This window comes from Strix aluco, chromosome 2, assembly GCF_031877795.1.
Source record: "Strix aluco isolate bStrAlu1 chromosome 2, bStrAlu1.hap1, whole genome shotgun sequence".
Taxonomy (NCBI): Eukaryota; Metazoa; Chordata; class Aves; order Strigiformes; family Strigidae; genus Strix; species Strix aluco.
The window spans coordinates 40,054,924-40,072,906 of NC_133932.1; the positions used below are offsets into that span (position 1 = coordinate 40,054,924).

Genomic DNA, 17,983 nt, shown 5'->3' on the forward strand with positions numbered 1-17,983 from the left:
AAATTGACTTCTGGAAATACTTGAACAGAACACCCAAACCACCTCAGCACAACATCACTGTGCAATAAACAGTTATGATTAACACACAGATTATTTATAGTCTTACCTTAGATTACATTTGGTTTTACATATGTATGCTGTGTTTTTCATTTTTCACCCCTTATGGCAGACTACTTTTAGTATTCTCTTCTATATTGTATTTACTTCTATTTGAGATAGTAAGTCTAAATCCTCTAAGCTGAGGATTCTTGATTCTGAAGAAACTGCAGATGACCAAGGTGAACAGTAGATTTATTAAAAACAAAGGCATAGGATCTCAGTCCACAGTAAAACAAGGATCGATTTTATGAGTACTGAAGTCTAATGCAACTAATTAGACCCAACAGAGTGTGTGTATTATTTCTATGCATTTAAAAAACCTACAGTATAAACTCTAAAACGTTAAGGGCCATATTCACTGATATACTCTAACTGTTATGCATTGCCCTGGAATGGAGATACACTTATGATTGTGCCTCCTTTGCATGAGCCAGTTTTGCCCTTGTATCTCATTCACCTCCCCTTACTCACCTGCCCATGCTATGTGCTCTTTTCTGTTCTTTATAATCCTCCCTCTGAGCTCACACTCTATACACACAACTCCTTATCCTTTCTTCTTCATGGTTTCCATGCTCCAAGAATGCAACCCGTGAATTATAGGGCCTGCCAGCTGTTGCCCGATTCACTATGATCTGTAAAGCCTGTCTTCAAGATGGCCTGCAACAAAACTGCTTAAAGTATTTGAGGTCAGTGGAAAATATGATCCCTAATGCACTTACTCCCATTAAACTATCTGAGCTGTAGGCTCTAACAGCCACAGGAGTGACCTAAGGCTCTGAAGCACGAAGCATGTGCTACGGAGTCCTGCGCGTATGCCACTTTTCTTTTCCCTGCCTGGGCTGAAAAGATAAAACAGTAGCTCTCCATGCTGCCACAGGGGATTATTCGAAGGTGATGAGCAGAAGCTTAAACCCACTTGTGAAAATTAGCAGCGCACCTGCCACACAAACCACCGCCGCCTCCTGGCCCAGGGACAGCCCAGCCGCGGCCCAGCCGGGCAGGTCCCTCTCCCAGCCCCCTGTCCCGCAGCCTGACAGGGCCACGAGATCTACCAGAGCCTCACAGAAGCCCCGTAACAAATTTAAATAAAGCTTCATGTCGCTCACGCCGGGTGTCAGCGAACCGGGCGGCCGGGGGGGCTCATTTCCCCCAGTCGCCTCAGAGCACCCGGCGGTGGCAATCTCTCCCCCTCTCGCCCTGCCAGCGCCCTGGGGCTACCGGCGGCGGGGACGAGGGAAGGAGCCCTCCGCCCGCCAAGGGCTGCCCCACGCCCGGAGCGCGGGGACCGGCGGCACCGAGGGGAGCGCGGCCCCGGCGCGGGCTGTGGGGAGGAGGCTGCGCCCCGCCCGCTCTGCGCAGGCGCGCCCGGCCCCGCGCTTCCCCTTTCTTTCACCCGTTTTCCGGGTTAACCCCCGTGCGGCCGCGCTGGGCCCGGGCGGCGGCGGCCGGCGGCGGCGGCGCTCCCCGGAAGCGGTAATGCTCCGCCGGTGATCCAGGAAGCGGATGAGCTCGGCCGCCTTCCCCTCCGGAGCGGCGCTGCGGGGACGCGGGGAAGGGGGTGGGGGGAGGCGGGGGGGGGGGCGCCGCGCCAGCAGGCCCCGAGGCGGAGCGGCCCGTCCCAGCCCCCCGGCGGGGGGGGGGAGCGGCGGCGTTTCCATGGCGCCGAGCGGGCGGGGGAGCCGGGGCTGAGGACCCCGCCCGCTCATGGACCCCGCCGCGGCGGCGGCCGCCGAGGAGGAGGGCAGGGAGAAGCCCCCGGTGATCTACACCATGGAGAACAAGCCCATCGTGACCTGTGAGTGCGCCTCGCGCCCCCGGACGGGCGTTAACGGTCGCTGCGGGGGGAGGGTGGGAGCAGTGGCCGTCCGAAGCGGCGCGGGGGGCGCGGGCCGGTGCCCCCTCCGGGCCCGGGCGAAGGGCGGCTCGGGGCGGTGCCCGGGGGCTGTGCGGGGCGCTGACCTGGCGGGGAAGGCCGGAGCGGGGCGAGGCGGGGAGCGGCCGTTCGGCCCGGCGGAGGTGCCGGGCTGGCCGCGGCTCTGGGCGCCGGCGCTCGGCCCTGAGGGACGCGGCGCCTGCAAGGGGCTCTGATGGCGGGTTTTGCCTCTTTACTGGTTCCCCCCCTCCCTTTTAATGGCAGTGGACAAACTTGGGTCTGTTTCTCTGTGTTTCAGGACTATAGTAAATAATAAAAACGAACGTCATGCTTACAGGTGCTTGGGGAAGAGTCAAATACGACAATAAATCTTAAACGCTAAACTTCTTGCCAGCGAGCTTTGTGTAGTTTTGCTCTGGGTAAGAGAAGTCACGAGAAGTAAGACATCCTCTGTGGTGAGGAGAGATTCCCGCTGACATTATAATTTAATTTGTAACTGCTGGGCTTTGGTTTCATCTCTGAGACAGTTTATTTAACAAACCAGATCGCGTGGTCCCAGCGATGAATTGGTGCTTCCAGGCGTCGGAGGCAGGCAGCTGGGACATGTGCGCGCGGGTCCTGGTGTAAAACGTGGGCTCCCATGCTCTTACAGGTATAGAGAGTTGCCCGCAGAGTTCACTTAAAACACACTGGTAAACTAGACTCGACACAAGGAAGCGTTTCTTTACCGAGAGGGTGGTCAAACACTGGAACAGGCTTCCTAGGGAGGTGGTCGATGCCCCAAACCTGTTGGTGTTTAAGAGGCGTTTGGACAATGCCCATAATAACATGCTTTGACTTTTGGTCAGCTCTGAAGTGCTCAGGTAGTTGGACTAGATGATTGTTGTAGGTCCCTTCCAACTGAAATAGTCTAGTCTATTCTGACTACATTTATAATGCTTGTAATAAAAAGGTGAATGAGAACAGTGTAGAGAATTCTGCTGCCTTTTTTTTTTTTTTTTTTAACAAAAGGTAACCAGTGGCTGTTTGTTCTCAGTCAAAAATATCTCTATCGGTGACATAACAAACTACATACTTCTACTTTATCAGTAGAACACTGGCAATGCTTTATGTGTGTGTGAAATAGAAACTTTCACAGGTCTGTGTCATGTTATTATGAAGCAAGCATTGATGATTAAGGTCTTCAACTGATAGTGATATTTAGAAAAAAATATCCAGCTATAATCTCATAACTATATAATTACAGAACTCTGTATATATATTTTCTTCAGACTGTTTTATAAATGTGCTTTTTTTCTTAAAGTTTTTTTCGGTGCAGTTCATAAATTGAAGTCAGAGATATCTATATTGAATCTTCTGTACTTACATACTTCAAGACTTTTGAAATCCATTTCACTTCAGATTTAAAGTCAGAAAAATGTACATATCCAAAACATCTGGAGGATATTGTTGCCGTCCTTGTTGGTGTTAACACTACTGTTCAGGCTGTGGTAGATTGCTTTTTAGGTTTGCTGACTTTATTCTGTATTCGGAATTGGAGTGTTTGGGGGTGGGGTGTGTGTCCATGTCCGTCCTTACTGTTCCTATATGATTTAATAAGTAATACATCTTTCAGTCTGTTGAAGTACATGCAGTTTTACCTCAGGCTTGCTTTTTTGTTGGTAAATGCAAAAAAGAACTCTTGCCTCTTTGTGCAAGGAAATTTAAAAAATTCCAAACATTAAATTTCATCACATTTCAGTCAAGCCCAATAATCTGATGCTGAAAATAAATATTAAAATAAAATAAAGTAGTGAGTGAGCGTATGTTATGTTTGCAAAATGTTTTGGACTTGCCACCATACGGTACGGTAGCAGCATACTTACAAATGAAATATGAGGTGAACATTATGTATCATTTGTATGCCTTGCTCCTGGACTAAAGGAATTCTTTCTGGTGCTGTGAACAAGTATGACAGTAGTATCGTCACTGGTATGGAGTAGAACTGCTTTGTCTGAGACGAACTAATTAAAAAATAAGGCTAATCGAGTAAAAGTGCTCAGAGATGACCTCTCTGGTGAGTGTAGTAAGGGTGACTGGCTGCCATTTTTAAACTAAAACATTTGCTTTTAATGGGGAATGTGTTTTGCTTTAGCTGGTTTAGTTTCCCTTTTCCTCTGTCCAGGGAAGTGGAGTACTTGGAGACCATAGTATTTCAAACAAATGCATTCAACAAAAATTACTTACTTGAAGGAAAGCTCTTCTAAGCATTATATTGGTTGGAGATTTATGAGGAGGTGAAGCTTGGTCTTCCAGGGAAAGAATTGTTGGCTCGATATTGGCTTGTTGGAAAACACATTCAAAGCCAAGGTATTAGAAGCTGTTCAACAAATACAGTTTATCTTTTGTTTTGGGGTTCTGATTTCAGGCAGTTGGGAGTTGTCTGGAGTAACTGCCCCACCTAGCAGGTGCACATGAGGGGAAAACAGACCTGCAAGGGGATGGCTAGCTTCTTATTATATTGCTACAAGGTTTAGATTAATCTGCCAGATAAATATTTGTATCATGAAATAAATACTGTTAACTCTTAGGGTTTATCCTTAATAAAGGAGAACAGAAGAGTGAGTTTTGTTTGGAATGAAACTTATTTTGAACACTGCATACCAGAGATGTTTTGTAAACAAATGTTTTAATCTACTTGAAATAAATTTGACAGTACTCTGAAAGGAATGCTTCTTTGGTAGAGTTATGCTTTCAAATCTGTGAGTTAGCCTGTATTGTAACAGTAGTTATTTGCTGTACTGGTACAATCCTGAGTTTAGCGCTTTATGTATGTACAGACTTCAGCCTATAGAATAAAAATGGCAGATTCCACGTGGCTTGTATATTTGATGCCAATTGCAAATGCAGTTTTTGTCATGACTCTTCACGTTAGTAACTTAATAATTTTGTCCTCAGAATTTGTGTATAGATGCATTAGCCTTGTATTTATGGTATTTGTATAACTGGTAAACCCCCATAGTTTTAATAGTTTAGATTAATAGAATTCAACTAGGCAAACTGTCTAACCAAAAACTTCTAGAGATGTTTTCTCCAGGCAGACAGACAACCATATTTTGTAAGCGTGGAAAAAGTAGTATATTAATGGAACGATGCTATTTCTTTATGGTTTTTTTGCTTTTCTCAAGATGGCAGTATCCTGTGTAGTATTAAATCATTCTTGTCACTTAGGACTGAGTGCTATGATGATTCCGTTCCAAATTAGTTTGAATCATGTTTTTATACTGTTGGTCTTAGTAGACTGTAAACTCTGTGGGGAGTTTCACTGTCCAGCTGTGGTTATGCTCGCTCTGGCACATTACCTTGCAAAGTCTCAAGTTTGTAGCAATTTAGCTTCATTGCTACCAGACCTTGTATGTTTATGAAGGATTTTGAGTCAGCTTCTAGCTTTCTCACTGCTGTAGAAATATTATTTTTAGCATTATTAATTTTTTTTTTTTTTTTTAAGAGGCAAGTTGAGTGTTTGCATCAGACATCTTAAACTTGGGTAGTTTCTTTGCAATGTTGACTAGACATAATCTTTATACAATTCAGATTGCTTTCCTAGAAAACCAAAACAATGTTGCTTCCTTCTTGTGAGTCCTATTTGAAACTTTAATTTGAGAAAGTCTTTGAAACTTTAATATAATGTTCTTGCACATATATATCAACCAAGTGTTCTGATGAAAGAACTTGTCCTTATGTAGCTGGTTTGCACTTACATTATTAGCTCTGTCTATCCATAGGGAGAGGAAGTTGAAGACTGAAGACAATCCTGCTAAAGGAAGCAATAGGTTTTTCAGAGCTTTTCTACCAAGTTGTTCTTTTGTAATTATCTTCACGCAGTTGTTGAATATTCCTTATCACCGTGTAGTATCTGTTTATATATTGTGTGTGTGCGTATTTGTTCTCACTGTCAAGACTCTGTCTTAGTACAATGAACTTTTTATATAATCTTTGGAGAGAATGGGATGCATCACTTTCATCTGGTCCATGTTCAGAATGTGCTGTGATAGAGCAAGAGCAAAACCATCAGCAAAATCATTGTAGGCCGGAGAATAGAAAACGTTTGCAAATATCTACAAGAGCAGCATGAACAGAAAAGGTTAATAGATGTGAAGGGGGGGGTGGGAAGAATTTACATCTTTTTGGAGTGAAAATAAATGCTTGCAGTTAAGAATATTGTTCTGGAACTGGAAGAGCTTAATTCAAAAGTTCTTCTGTTACTAGTAGGTAGATGTAATAAAAAATGTGCCAACAAGAAGTGGCGCGTAGCCCAAGTGATTAGAATGATTTGCTGCTAGTGAGACCCTTTAAGCAACTATATACTATAAATGCATTTTCCCTGTTCTCAAACAGGACTCCTGTCTGCATTGTAAGTCATCACTGTTGTGTAGTTGATCCAGTATAATTCTGTACTTAAATATCTGATTATATATGTTGTGAGAAGCAGCAGCGTATTCTTGTTAGTGTTAACCCCTATTTTACAGATTTAGTGGGGCAGCAGTAAGTAAAGATGTAAAGTTTCACTAGAAGGGTTTTCTTCTGCAGGCTACTAGTGAATCAGCTGAGATTTTTATATAGCAATTAAGCTGTCTTGTGTTTCGTTTTTTAGACCTTTTTTGAACATGAATCTGGGTGGGGGGGGGGAGGAGGACCTTTAAAAGAAACAAATACTAAAACCCCACTAGCCTTCCAAAACTTAAGCTGGATCTGCTTATAATAGACTAGTGAATTACGAAAAAATATTTATAGCAGAACTTTTTACCAGTGGAAAAATAAGTGGGATCAGTGGTTAGCTGTGACTGATATCTGGGGATAAAAACTAGGCAAAACCACACTGAAGTGTAGTCTTGGCACTGAGCTCTTTTAAAGGTATTTGAAACCTTTTATCTCAGTTGACTGGGTTTGTCATTGGTATCAAAGGAAAATATTTGTCTGCTTCAGTCATCTGACCTCAGGAGTTTTTGTTTTACACGGCCTGTGTAGTTAGTGGGTTGGGATAATTTTCTCTAGAGGAAAAAAATTGTGGAATATTCAGATATTGTAGTGACAAAGCCTATAAACATTAAGAAGATTGGAAAGTGTTAGAAAAAAATAAATTCTTTTTTGGTGTTTTTTAGGCAGCCATCAAACTAAAAACTGTCAGTATTTTATGGTTCTTTTGTATCAGACAGCTGCTACAAAGAGTATGTGGTCCTCTTGAGAGTCCTGGTAAGGCAGTCATTCTGGTTCTTATATCCTTTCTGTACAGATTTGCAGCAGAACAAGTGTCCTAGACAGGGGTAGAGGGAAGGGAGGGTGGCTGCATTGACTTGATTTACCAAAATGTCAGGGAGAAAGACAAGGCGGAAAGAATGGAAAAAAAGAAAATACGGGACCAATAGCATAAAATTTTTAAAATTAGTACTTTGAACATTCATGTGGTCTTTTAAAGCTGTATTTGCTAGGATACTCAGTCACCTTTGCATTATGCTGTAACCTAAACAAGGAGTGTTTTGGTATTAGATGCCTGTCTCAGTTCTTGGCTAACGTAATTTTCAGAGTTTTTCCCCAGGATTAGGTTTATGGTTATGAGCTGCTATGTAGAGATAGAGCCTGTCCTTGAACAAAAGATACAGACGTTCTTTACTTGCTTTACGTAATCAGTTTTTACAGCCAGGTTCACAATTAAGACTCATTTGAGTAAATTTTGTTCCTCTTTTGCCTGACCTGGCCATCTTAACATTTTGGATGTCAATTTGGTGGACATGAAGTCTTTGAAGGTCATAGAAACCTTAACTTACGCTGTCTGATTCAGTGTTTGATTTCGGCTTATTGTAAAACCCTTTTAAGGTTCTGCTGCTTAATTTGCATTTGGTTTCTGGACAGATACCTCTTTGTCTTAATTCGTTTCTGAAGTGTTTAGATAAATGGCAAAGGGCATACTCTCTGAACTTTGTATTGTGGAAAGAGAGGAAACATGCTTTCTCCTTTCTTCCCTTTCTCCAGAAGTGTTTCTTTCTAATGTATATCATTTGAACATTCCTGCTTTATATTATTTTGTTAGTTAAAATGTTACCACTTCACATACAGAACCACCCTATACTTGGAGTGACATCACTTACAGAAAAAACACGGTAATTCTTTATTTGTTGTATGTTGGCATCCAGATGGGGAGTAGATTAATTCAGACATACATGGTATAAAAGCTGAGGTAGGTGCTCCAGAGACTATGGATTAGCATTTTTTTCCTATAAATTTTTTTTCCAAAAAAATTATAATAAATCAAGTATTAAAATAGAGCAATGGAAAATATTTATTAAATTTATAATAGAAATTAGAGAAGTTGTAGAATATATTTTAAAATAGTACCAAATATGTATAATTTTGAAACGTGTTAAATCTATTAAATCTGATTAGTTTAATATTGTTTATAGAATAATTGTATTAGAGAAACTTAATAAAACATAAGATGTGCATTTCTTACTGTGTTTTAAGTGATAAAGGATGACTTTTTAATGTTACTCCCTAGTTATTGTCTCTATTGGATATTTAGGTCTTATTTAATTCTGATGATTCTAAAAGATTCTGAAAGAAAACCCTTTGCTAGCAGGCTGTTTTGTTTTAGTTATGGTAGGATTCCAGAATTACTTTTCTTACCCGTGTACGCACATCCTTCCTTCTCCTTTTCAGCTGTATCTGATCATTCTTTACACTTCGGCTAGGAGTGGCTTTTCTCCATTACTGAGAATCCTTTGAGTGAGGTCTTAGTGTTGAGACCCATCCACTGAAATGAATTTGCTGTGATACAGTTGTGCTTAGGTATCTGGCCGTATTAGTCTGTAGGGTTGTTTTTGTTTTTTCTAAACCTACAAAACAAAACTTCCAAAACAACCATACAACAAAAAAAGACCCCAGCCAAAACAAACACCAGCACCCCTATACCCCCACCTCAAAAACCCCTGACAAAAAACCTATAACAAAATCTTTGAAGCAGTTCTGACTTTTGTGCAGACTTTTGGGGTTTGCTTTAAGTTTGAATTCCAGGGTTACTTGTGGTTTTGGAATGTTTCATTCAAAATTCATAGATTCAGTCAGATGCAAACAAAATTTTCTGTAGTGGTGTGATTTGGTTTCTTCTCTTTTTTTTTTTTTTTTTCTTCTTTTACCTTTTTTAATTTATTCAATATTTTGGAAAGTAGATAATGGATGCAGCAACTACTAAGTCTTCAGAGGCATATATACAGAAGAGAATGAGACTTCTACCCTGCTTAAGGTCTTGAGTCATAGGAATCTTGTACAACATCACTCCAAAACTAGAGCGATCTTTGAGGACTTTTTGTTCTGTTATTTGTGAAGGTTGTGCTCATGCTCGTCTACTTGCTGTGAGGTGTTCCCCTCCCTCGCTGCAGTCCAGTAGCAAGCAGTTACCAATTTAATGTGCATCTTGCCAGTCTTATGGTGCTTACAAGTCCTTACTACTGATATTTGTCCTCTGTCAGTGCTGTGCTATTGTTGTCTGCTGATAACTTAATTTTTAGTTTTCTTGAGTAGCTCAAACATGCTGATTACAGGGTCTAGTTGAGTAGAATCTGAAACGTTATAAACCTTTGGGTGTTTGTAATACGTGGTAGCAACATTTGGTCTGTGTTCAAAAGATAGCCGATGTATTTTGCATTGAAGGTCTGTTCTCTCTTCTAATCCTAGATGCCTTAATCATAAAACACATTCCTAAATGTATTTTATATGCCCTCAAAACCAATGCAGGAGGAAAAATTGACTGGTTTTAAAAGGAATGTACCTTTCTTAAGCTGATAATGTGATGTGGTGGTCTGGAATAACAGGGTGCCTAAACATTATCATTTAGTAGTTCATTTGTATTCTGGAGCAGTCCTTTTTACTCAGGATGTTGAATTCTGAAACTTTTGTGGCATACATTAGATTTTTAGGTGCAGTACAGAAAGAGCACTTTGTTGTGCTCCAGAGGTAAAATACGTCGTTCGTTCTCTCAGTCGGGCTCCAAGCTTTGTGTGCTATCATTTTGATGTGGTCATCGTGCTGTTGCTAAATCACTAAGCCGCATTTTACTTCCTATGGGCAGTAATGACTTGCAAATCAATAGACTGTTCTCCATGGCCTAGCTCACAGAGATGTTGTAACTTGGCATAAGACAGCATTGACAGTATGACTAACACTTGTTTTGGTATTCGACATTTGTTTGTAGTTTAAATAAGATTTGGTACAGTACACTTAATTCGGGCAGAACAAGATGAAGGTGAAGAGTCAAGAATAAAGTGCTTTCTGGAGACTTAAGGCTAAAGCACTAATAGCAGAGTGGGCTTTTTTGTTTGTATTTTGTTTTTTAACTATTCTAGGAAATGCTATCATTGAATAATAGTTATTGTGGTCAGACATCAGAAGAGCTGTTTTTTCTTGTTTTGACAGCTAATCAGACCTTTAAAATTTAATTTTTTAAATTCTTTTATTGTGATAGAATTATGCTAGTGGCTGGTAATGAAAATAATATATAAGAAAATTGGGAAAAGGTGAGTGGACTAGAAGAGGGTTTCCAAGATAAAGTTTAGTGCTAAGCTACTGTGGAAGTAATGCCTGGCTGTGTGCCCGGAGATGAGATTGCGTGGTGGGAGGGAGAAGAAAGGATGTGGGATACTTCCCTACCTGTAGCTCCCTGTTCTGCAGGAAGGTAAGAAGATCTTTCTGTTCAGGTTGGGCTGTACAATGGCAGATGATTGTAAAAAGGAAACAAATGGAAAACTACCAGGAAATATCAGAATTGCCTATATACCTTTTGAAATCTTAATTGGAAAATGTAGCTCTTCCCCTGGGGGAGAGCGGGGTGGGGGGAGGAGTGTCAAAAGTAGAGGCTCAATAGCAGGAAATAAAGGATTTTTTAGAACTAAATTGCAGTTGCTGGTAGAGGGGAATGCAGCCAGCCAAAGATGAGGCAGTAAGGAGGAAGTACAGGGAAGGGAGCAATAGCTGTAATAACTCAGGGCAACATGCAGATGGGAGATCTAATAAGCGATACCATTAAACTAGTATGGGCCAGCTCATTCTCCCAGATTTAGAGAGTGAACGTGACATAACAGATTTTAGAACTATGATTGAATGCAGTGGCAAATATATTTTTGATCTTACTCCCTTCTCATTTGGATGTGCCTGTTTGCCAGATGTCAAATGCCATGTTTTCTGTTTAAGTATCATAAAAGACTACTTGGGCATTATGCATTGGGTGGTATGGTTGACTGATCAGTCTGACAAAGTACCTTGTTCCAGAGTTTACCAGCTCTTTGATCTAAGATGCTGACAGCCATCAGAAGTTGGAAGAACTTACTTGAAGCTTGTCTTTTCCTTGTCATGTCCTCTCCCTGTACCCAAAGGAAAAGAACAGAATTTAAGAGTTGATATTCATGGGTTACTGATAATATATTTTTTTCATATGGTAGACCCTAGATTTTGTTCTGTCTTGTATACAAGTAGCTACTCCAGTGGTGTTGCATTTCATGCAGTTGTTCAAAGCTCAAATGAATTAAGCCTGACCACATATCTGTGTGACAGTGTAGAGCTAGCTCCAGGGGACCTGCACCATGTTGAACAGACCTGATGTTTCTGAAGGCAGCAACAATAGCATGGTGGTCACGGAGCTGCTTCGTATTAACAGCAGCCTCAGAATAATGGGGAGAGAGGAATCAAACCCAGTAAAACACAGAACATACTAATGCTAATTTTTTCATGGTAGGCCCAGCTACACAAGGGATGTGAACCACTGTCTAACCAGTCTTCTGGTCTCAAGAATTTAGCCTTCACAGGTTTTTTAAATATATTTTGTTTAGCCAATGACTCCACCTAAGGAGCTGATTGTTTATGGATACTGCTCTCTTCGGTATATGGATTATGTAGCTATGTGGAGAATCATAATAGGAAGTTAAAACAGTATATGTATTATATGTCTTGTTAAAGTGTTGAATTAGGTCATGAGAGCGTGCGATTTTAAAAAGTCTAGTTCAGTGCTAGTCTCCAGTTTCCACACAGCAGACAAAATTACATCTTTTTATTGAAAGAATAAACCATTAATAGTATAGTTTATTAATCTCTTTTCTATAATTTGCAGATGATAATAGATTAATGCCTTTCACTTTTAGGTGCTGGAGATCAGAATTTATTTACTTCCTTATATCCTACACTTTCTCAGCAACTTCCTAGAGAACCCATGGAATGGAGAAGGTAAACTTACATTTTTATTCTGTGATACTATTTCAGTGTGTGCTTTCAGACTTGGGAGTGTGTATGTTTTTTGTGCTCTGAGAAGCTCTTACCATAAATTGAGTTGAATATAGCAACTGACTTGAGGAAGGGAGGACTTAGGTAAATGTTGTTCAGGATGATCATCTCTACTCAGCTATGTTGAACTTCACCGAAAGAAAAATTGTAGTAATGCTGTGTTTCTCTTTTTGATTTTGTGGTTTGTGGGTTTGTCTGGGTGTGTACTTTGATGTGCTTTGGCAGCCATGTTCTGAAAGTGACGTGCTTTCTTCTTAATGAGAATGAAGGTGGAACTTATGTGGAATTAAATGTACTTTCCTGCAAAAAGTTTGGTATGGCACACTGTTTTCTGATTGGAAAAAAATATTCTGGGAATTTTCTTATTTGGAATTTTGTACCTTTAGAGGTCCTAGAGATATAGACAGTCTTCTAATGAAAGCTGAAAAGCTTCTAGCTCCTGTTTTTGCAAAAAGGAGCATCTATCTCATTTCAAATGATACCAAGTTTTAGTTAACTTTATACAAACTGCAGTAAGTGTAATTTGTGAGTTTCCAATACCAGAGTATTTCAGTTTATTCCTCTTCCCCAAAATAAATGTTCATTTTTGTATTTGCTATGTATGTCTCGTCCACTGATTTCAGTTTTTAAACTTTGTAGGTCTTACGGCCGTGCTCCGAAGATGATTCATCTAGAATCTAACTTTGTTCAATTTAAAGAAGAGCTACTACCCAAAGAGGGGAATAAGGCTCTCTTGACTTTTCCCTTTCTTCATATTTATTGGACAGAATGTTGTGTAAGTATTAGAAAAATACTGGGAAAAACTGATTACTCAGATTTATAAGTGAAATGATTTTGACTTTCTGCTTGTGCTCTCTGGTATTTTTCATTTGCTTTTCACGCTTATTTGAACAATTAAGTCTGCATTGTATAAACATGCATACCCAATATTATTGAAAATAAAACTTAGTCATCTTGAGTACTTTTTGCCATAAGCAGTATTTCTTTGTAATGTTGCTTGATACTAAGAGGACAGGCTTTTGAATAATCTATTTTCAGTACTTTGTCATGAAAAAACCCAGGATCTAAGTGTTACTGCAGTACAACACACTTGCTTCATGATACAGAAATGTTGCCAGAGTATTTCAGTTATGATCTATTCATAAGATTAAATCTTAAGATATGTGTTTTTTCTTTAGCTCATCTTCCATATGTGTCAGGTATTAGTACATGTCAGCAATCAAACTGAGCAAGATTTGGAATGTCTTAATCCTGTTTATCTACAGTTCACTGCTTTTTGGTTGGCCTCTGTTATGAATTAATTTTCCAGTTGAAGGGCAAAGGTGACATCTGATCTGTGACCAATCAAAAAGTATCCAGAACCGCCCTAAGATCTAAATTGATTTGTTTGAAACCAACCCAGAAGCCAAAAAAGTGCCAAACAACGCTTCTGTGTTTTTTTTTAATTTTTATGAAAAAGCTTTTAAACAGACTGAGATTTGAGCAGTGTTAGAAGGCACAAATATCACACTTCTGTTACTATGTGAGAATAAAACAGTTCAGCTTTGTAATTTCAAACATTTTTTGTTGTGAAGTTCAAGAATGTGTAAAAATTTAAATTGTTTTTAAATCTTAATTTCAGTAAGCTAAAGAATGATAGTTTACCAAATACTAAAATATATTTACTGTTAAACAAAATACTAGAAATAAATTAAATTCAAAGAGTATAACCTTACTATACTTTATCTCATTTGATTTCTTTCAGTAAGTGAACTTATTGTCACTAATTCTATTTGATATGTCTTTCTGTTTGTCTTCTGTTGGAACAAAACTTGCCTTTTGAAATTGTTCAGAATGTCTGTTTGATTTGATGATTCACCACTTCTCATCCCAGGATACGGAAGTGTACAAAACTACAGTCAAGGATGACATCACCAAGTGGCAGAATGTTCTCAAAGCTCACAACTCAGTGGACTGGCTAATTGTGGTAGTTGAGAGTGATGCCAAGAAAAAGAACAAAACAAATATCCTTCCCCGAACCTCTATAGTAGATAAAATAAGAAATGACTTTTGTAACAAACAAAGTGACAGGTAAACATTCTTTTATCTGCAAACATTTTAACCTTTTGACTAGTGTGCTGATCTAAAAACTCAACTCCCTGTGTAACAGGTTCCTTGCTCATTTAAGGACTTTCCTTGATGTCCAGCATTCAAACTGGTGGTACCTTAAGACCTGTGCTTTGAAGAAGACTGACACAAGCAATAAAGGGAGGAGTTTATTTTCAGTTCTTTCTGAATTTGTGGTGGCTTTGAAATGTGTTCCAAAAAAACTTTCAAGTATCTCCTCCTGGTTAGGAGAGGCTTAAGAGGAATAGTGTGGTAATAATTTTTTAAAACTTCAGGGCTTTTTGTTTGCTGAAGTGCTTGCAAAAGTATTACCAGCATTAAAGGTAGTGGGAGTCAGGTGAGAGGGGAATATGAATCCAATAGGGCCTATTTTTTACCATTGTACTTTCTGCCTTTTCACTTAATCACCTTTCTGCTATAATTGACTTAAAGCCATTTTTTTTTCAGATGTTTTTATTCTAAGGAAAATAATAATGAATATAGGAAACTGTTTCTGCTCTCATTGAAGTCAACAAAATACACAAATGTTAATTTGAAACCAACTTTAATAGATACTGTCTTCCTCATTCTGAAACATTGCACTGAATGTTATATATTACATTTTTTTCTTTTAACCTTAAGAGTTAACTTTAAACAGGAGATTTTCCCCCTAAAAATGAGTGACAGGGTAAACATTTGAAGTTCAAAAGAGTAGATGGAAGCACTTACTCTGTACCTTGGTGTGAGCTGACAGTGACTGGCAGGTCATCATGTTATAACATGCTGTACATTGGCAGCACTTTCTTTGTACCTAGACAGTGTTTGATATATTACAGGATTATTTGGGCAAATAGTTTGAACAGCTCTAATTCAACAACTTCTTTTGGTTTCTAACTGATTGATTGACTTCATTTAATCATTTTGCCATGGGATGAGATTACTTTTCTAACCAGAAATGGTGTTTTACTTGGATGAGAAATTTTCCTGCCTTTAGAGATACCAGTAGTTTTTTGAATGTTACTAAATTATGATGGAAAAACTGAGGAAAGAAAATGCTCTAAAAAAGACTGATATATTTATGAATTAATGGGATCTTTTTATTTATTTTCTGAGAAAAGCAGTGGAAGTTTTAGCACATAGGATGTGTGTAAAAAAAAAAAAAAAAAAAAAAAAAAAAATTTGAGATACTGTAAGAATATATTATGGAGGATTATTTTAAGTGACTTAGGAAAGACTGACTATATGTGATCTAATGGATCTCGATTTGTATATTGCATAATCCTTGCCAGGAATAACTATGATTATTCTGCTGATTTGTATTGCTAAACAGACTTTTTTTTTCTTGGATAGCTACAGCATTACTTGTGTTTAAGTAATTGAAATGATGTATCCATTATTTGCTTCAAAAAAAGTAAAACTTTGTAGTACTCATTTTGTGGAAAACACTTAACTCTTCTCATAAACTCTGTCACAGACTTAAACATAAATGAAAAAGTTTTTAAAAAGCTACCAAAACCCAACCAACCAAAAAAACCCCTCAAACCCCAACATACCCCCCAAACAAACAAGGATAACCCTCAACTTTGTTTTTTTTCCTCTGATTAGTGTTGAACAAAAAACTAAATTTTACTCACTCTGAATCTGTCAGGTATGCACAGTATTCAAGTGTGCATTTATATGTGAATTTTATGTTTACCTCCTCAGAAGTAATTTTTGTCAATCTCTTTACAGATGTGTGGTACTTTCTGACCCTTTGAAAGACTCTTCCCGTTCTCAGGAATCTTGGAATGCCTTCCTGACCAAACTCAGGACATTGCTACTCATGTCTTTTACCAAAAACTTAGGCAAGTTTGAAGATGACATGAGAACTTTGAGAGAGAAAAGGACTGAGCCAGGGTGGAGCTTCTGCGAGTATTTCATGGTCCAGGTAAGAGTCTGTTTTTACTGAAGAAAGAACTTGAGTCCTAGTTTTAATAATGGCTTTCTTTTTTGTTGTAGTTGGCTTTCTGGTATGTATAATGTTCTGCTCGTTCTTTGAAGTTTTTGATTCTTTTGCTTGTGGCAGGAAATGTGAAGACAGGTATAAAAGCAGCATTTTTAGATCTTGTTTGCATTGTGTTGTAATACAGTGCTATTATAGAAGCAGAATCTTTTCAGGCTTGTCAAAGTTTTGTGAACCTCAGCTGAGGCAAACAAATTGCTTCTAGGAAGTGTTTTAGTAGTTGCTGTTGAATTTTGGGTAAATGTCCCATTACTGTGCTTGTGCAAAGACACTCAAATTTGTAATTGCTATTTAGTATGAACGTTGCTATGCTTTCTTTGATTGGGTTATTATCAGTATGTACAGAGGTGATTTTTAGAAAAATGTTTATTTTGAAGTAGCCCATATAGAGAATGCCTTGGATTCAATTTTTTTATATTTCTAAGTATGTCTTTTTTTTTTAGCTGGTATAGAAAAAAGGAAGAAACTCTCAGTAGAATTAGAGGTCTTCATCCCATTTGAGTTTTCTGGATCCTGTACAGTGCTGTTCTCCACACCAATTCCACCTCATCTTCATATCTCCTTTGACTTTATGCACTACCTCTTCCATATGATATACCTAATTTTCAGACATTTTCTACTTACCACTTTGGCTTTCTTTTCTGTGTACAACTGAACCTTTTATTAATACTGCAGTTGGTGCCTTCACAGTGTAAACAGAGGGGAAAAAATTATTACTGTTATGGGAAATGAGGCTTCAGCAATTTTTTTTTTTTTTTTAAACTCGAACTTTTAATAGATGTATGAACAATTATCTGCTAGTGAATCAGGATCTGGATATACAACAGAGTTTACTGGCATAGCTGTATGACTTAATCTCCTTTTGTGATCCTCTCTGTGTTAGGAAGAAATGGTACATCTGCTACAATGGCAGGTTTTCCTCTGTGTGAATACTGGAAGGGAAAGAATGTTGGGAAAAGTAGTTCCCTGAGCTCTATGTATGGATGGCGGTAGGCTGTAATACCAGACATGACTAATATCAGTAACATGCTCCTTGTGTTGCTTGTGTGTCAAAAGGAAGAACTGGCCTTCGTGTTTGAGATGCTGCAGCAATTTGAGGATGCGCTAGTGCAGTATGATGAACTGGATGCCTTGTTTTCTCAATATGTTGTCAACTTTGGGGCTGGTGGTAAGTGTCTTAAAATGTTAAATAAATTATAAGTGTATTAATTTCTTCGCTATGCTTCCACTAAACAGCCCAGTGCTTTGGGTACCATATGTGTACATGGGAGAAAGATGGTACGTTGCAGTGAAGATGCACTACACAGCCTGTGCTCTTGTTTTATGCTGTATGCAAACTCAAGCGTACATCAGTTAGAATCTATTAAAGTTTTGTCTTTCATCTCTGAGGCTTAGAAGCAACTTTTAATGAAAACCTGCGTTTTGCTCTTACTCTTGTGATCGTTACAAAGGGAGCCGTGAAACTCTATAATTACCCAAGTATCGATCTGGCTGAGAGACAGTTGCTGTTTTCGCAGCTCTCTTCTAAGTTATTCAATAAAGAGCTTCCTGGAGAAACGCATTCAATTTTGCCTCACATTACGTAAGACATTTGGTAATCGCTACAAAACTGAGTAGAAATA

The 17,983-nt window shown here is 39.0% G+C and overlaps 1 protein-coding gene across 2 annotated transcripts in view; it reads left to right on the forward strand.

Annotated features, from left to right (window-relative positions):
* The first annotated feature begins 1,701 nt into the window (after positions 1-1,701).
* The window catches only part of TRAPPC10 (trafficking protein particle complex subunit 10), a 45,989-nt gene continuing 29,707 nt past the window's right edge, over positions 1,702-17,983 (forward strand). The window contains exons 1-6 of one of the 2 annotated variants that reach the window (XM_074814477.1): positions 1,702-1,894; positions 12,136-12,217; positions 12,914-13,049; positions 14,148-14,344; positions 16,091-16,286; positions 17,418-17,529. In XM_074814477.1, coding sequence (XP_074670578.1) covers positions 1,804-1,894; positions 12,136-12,217; positions 12,914-13,049; positions 14,148-14,344; positions 16,091-16,286; positions 17,418-17,529 — 814 coding nt within the window. In that variant the 5' untranslated portion in view covers positions 1,702-1,803. Of the gene's footprint in view, positions 1,895-12,135; positions 12,218-12,913; positions 13,050-14,106; positions 14,345-16,090; positions 16,287-17,417; positions 17,530-17,983 lie in introns of those variants that run through there. The other variant, XM_074814478.1, reaches the window with a different exon arrangement.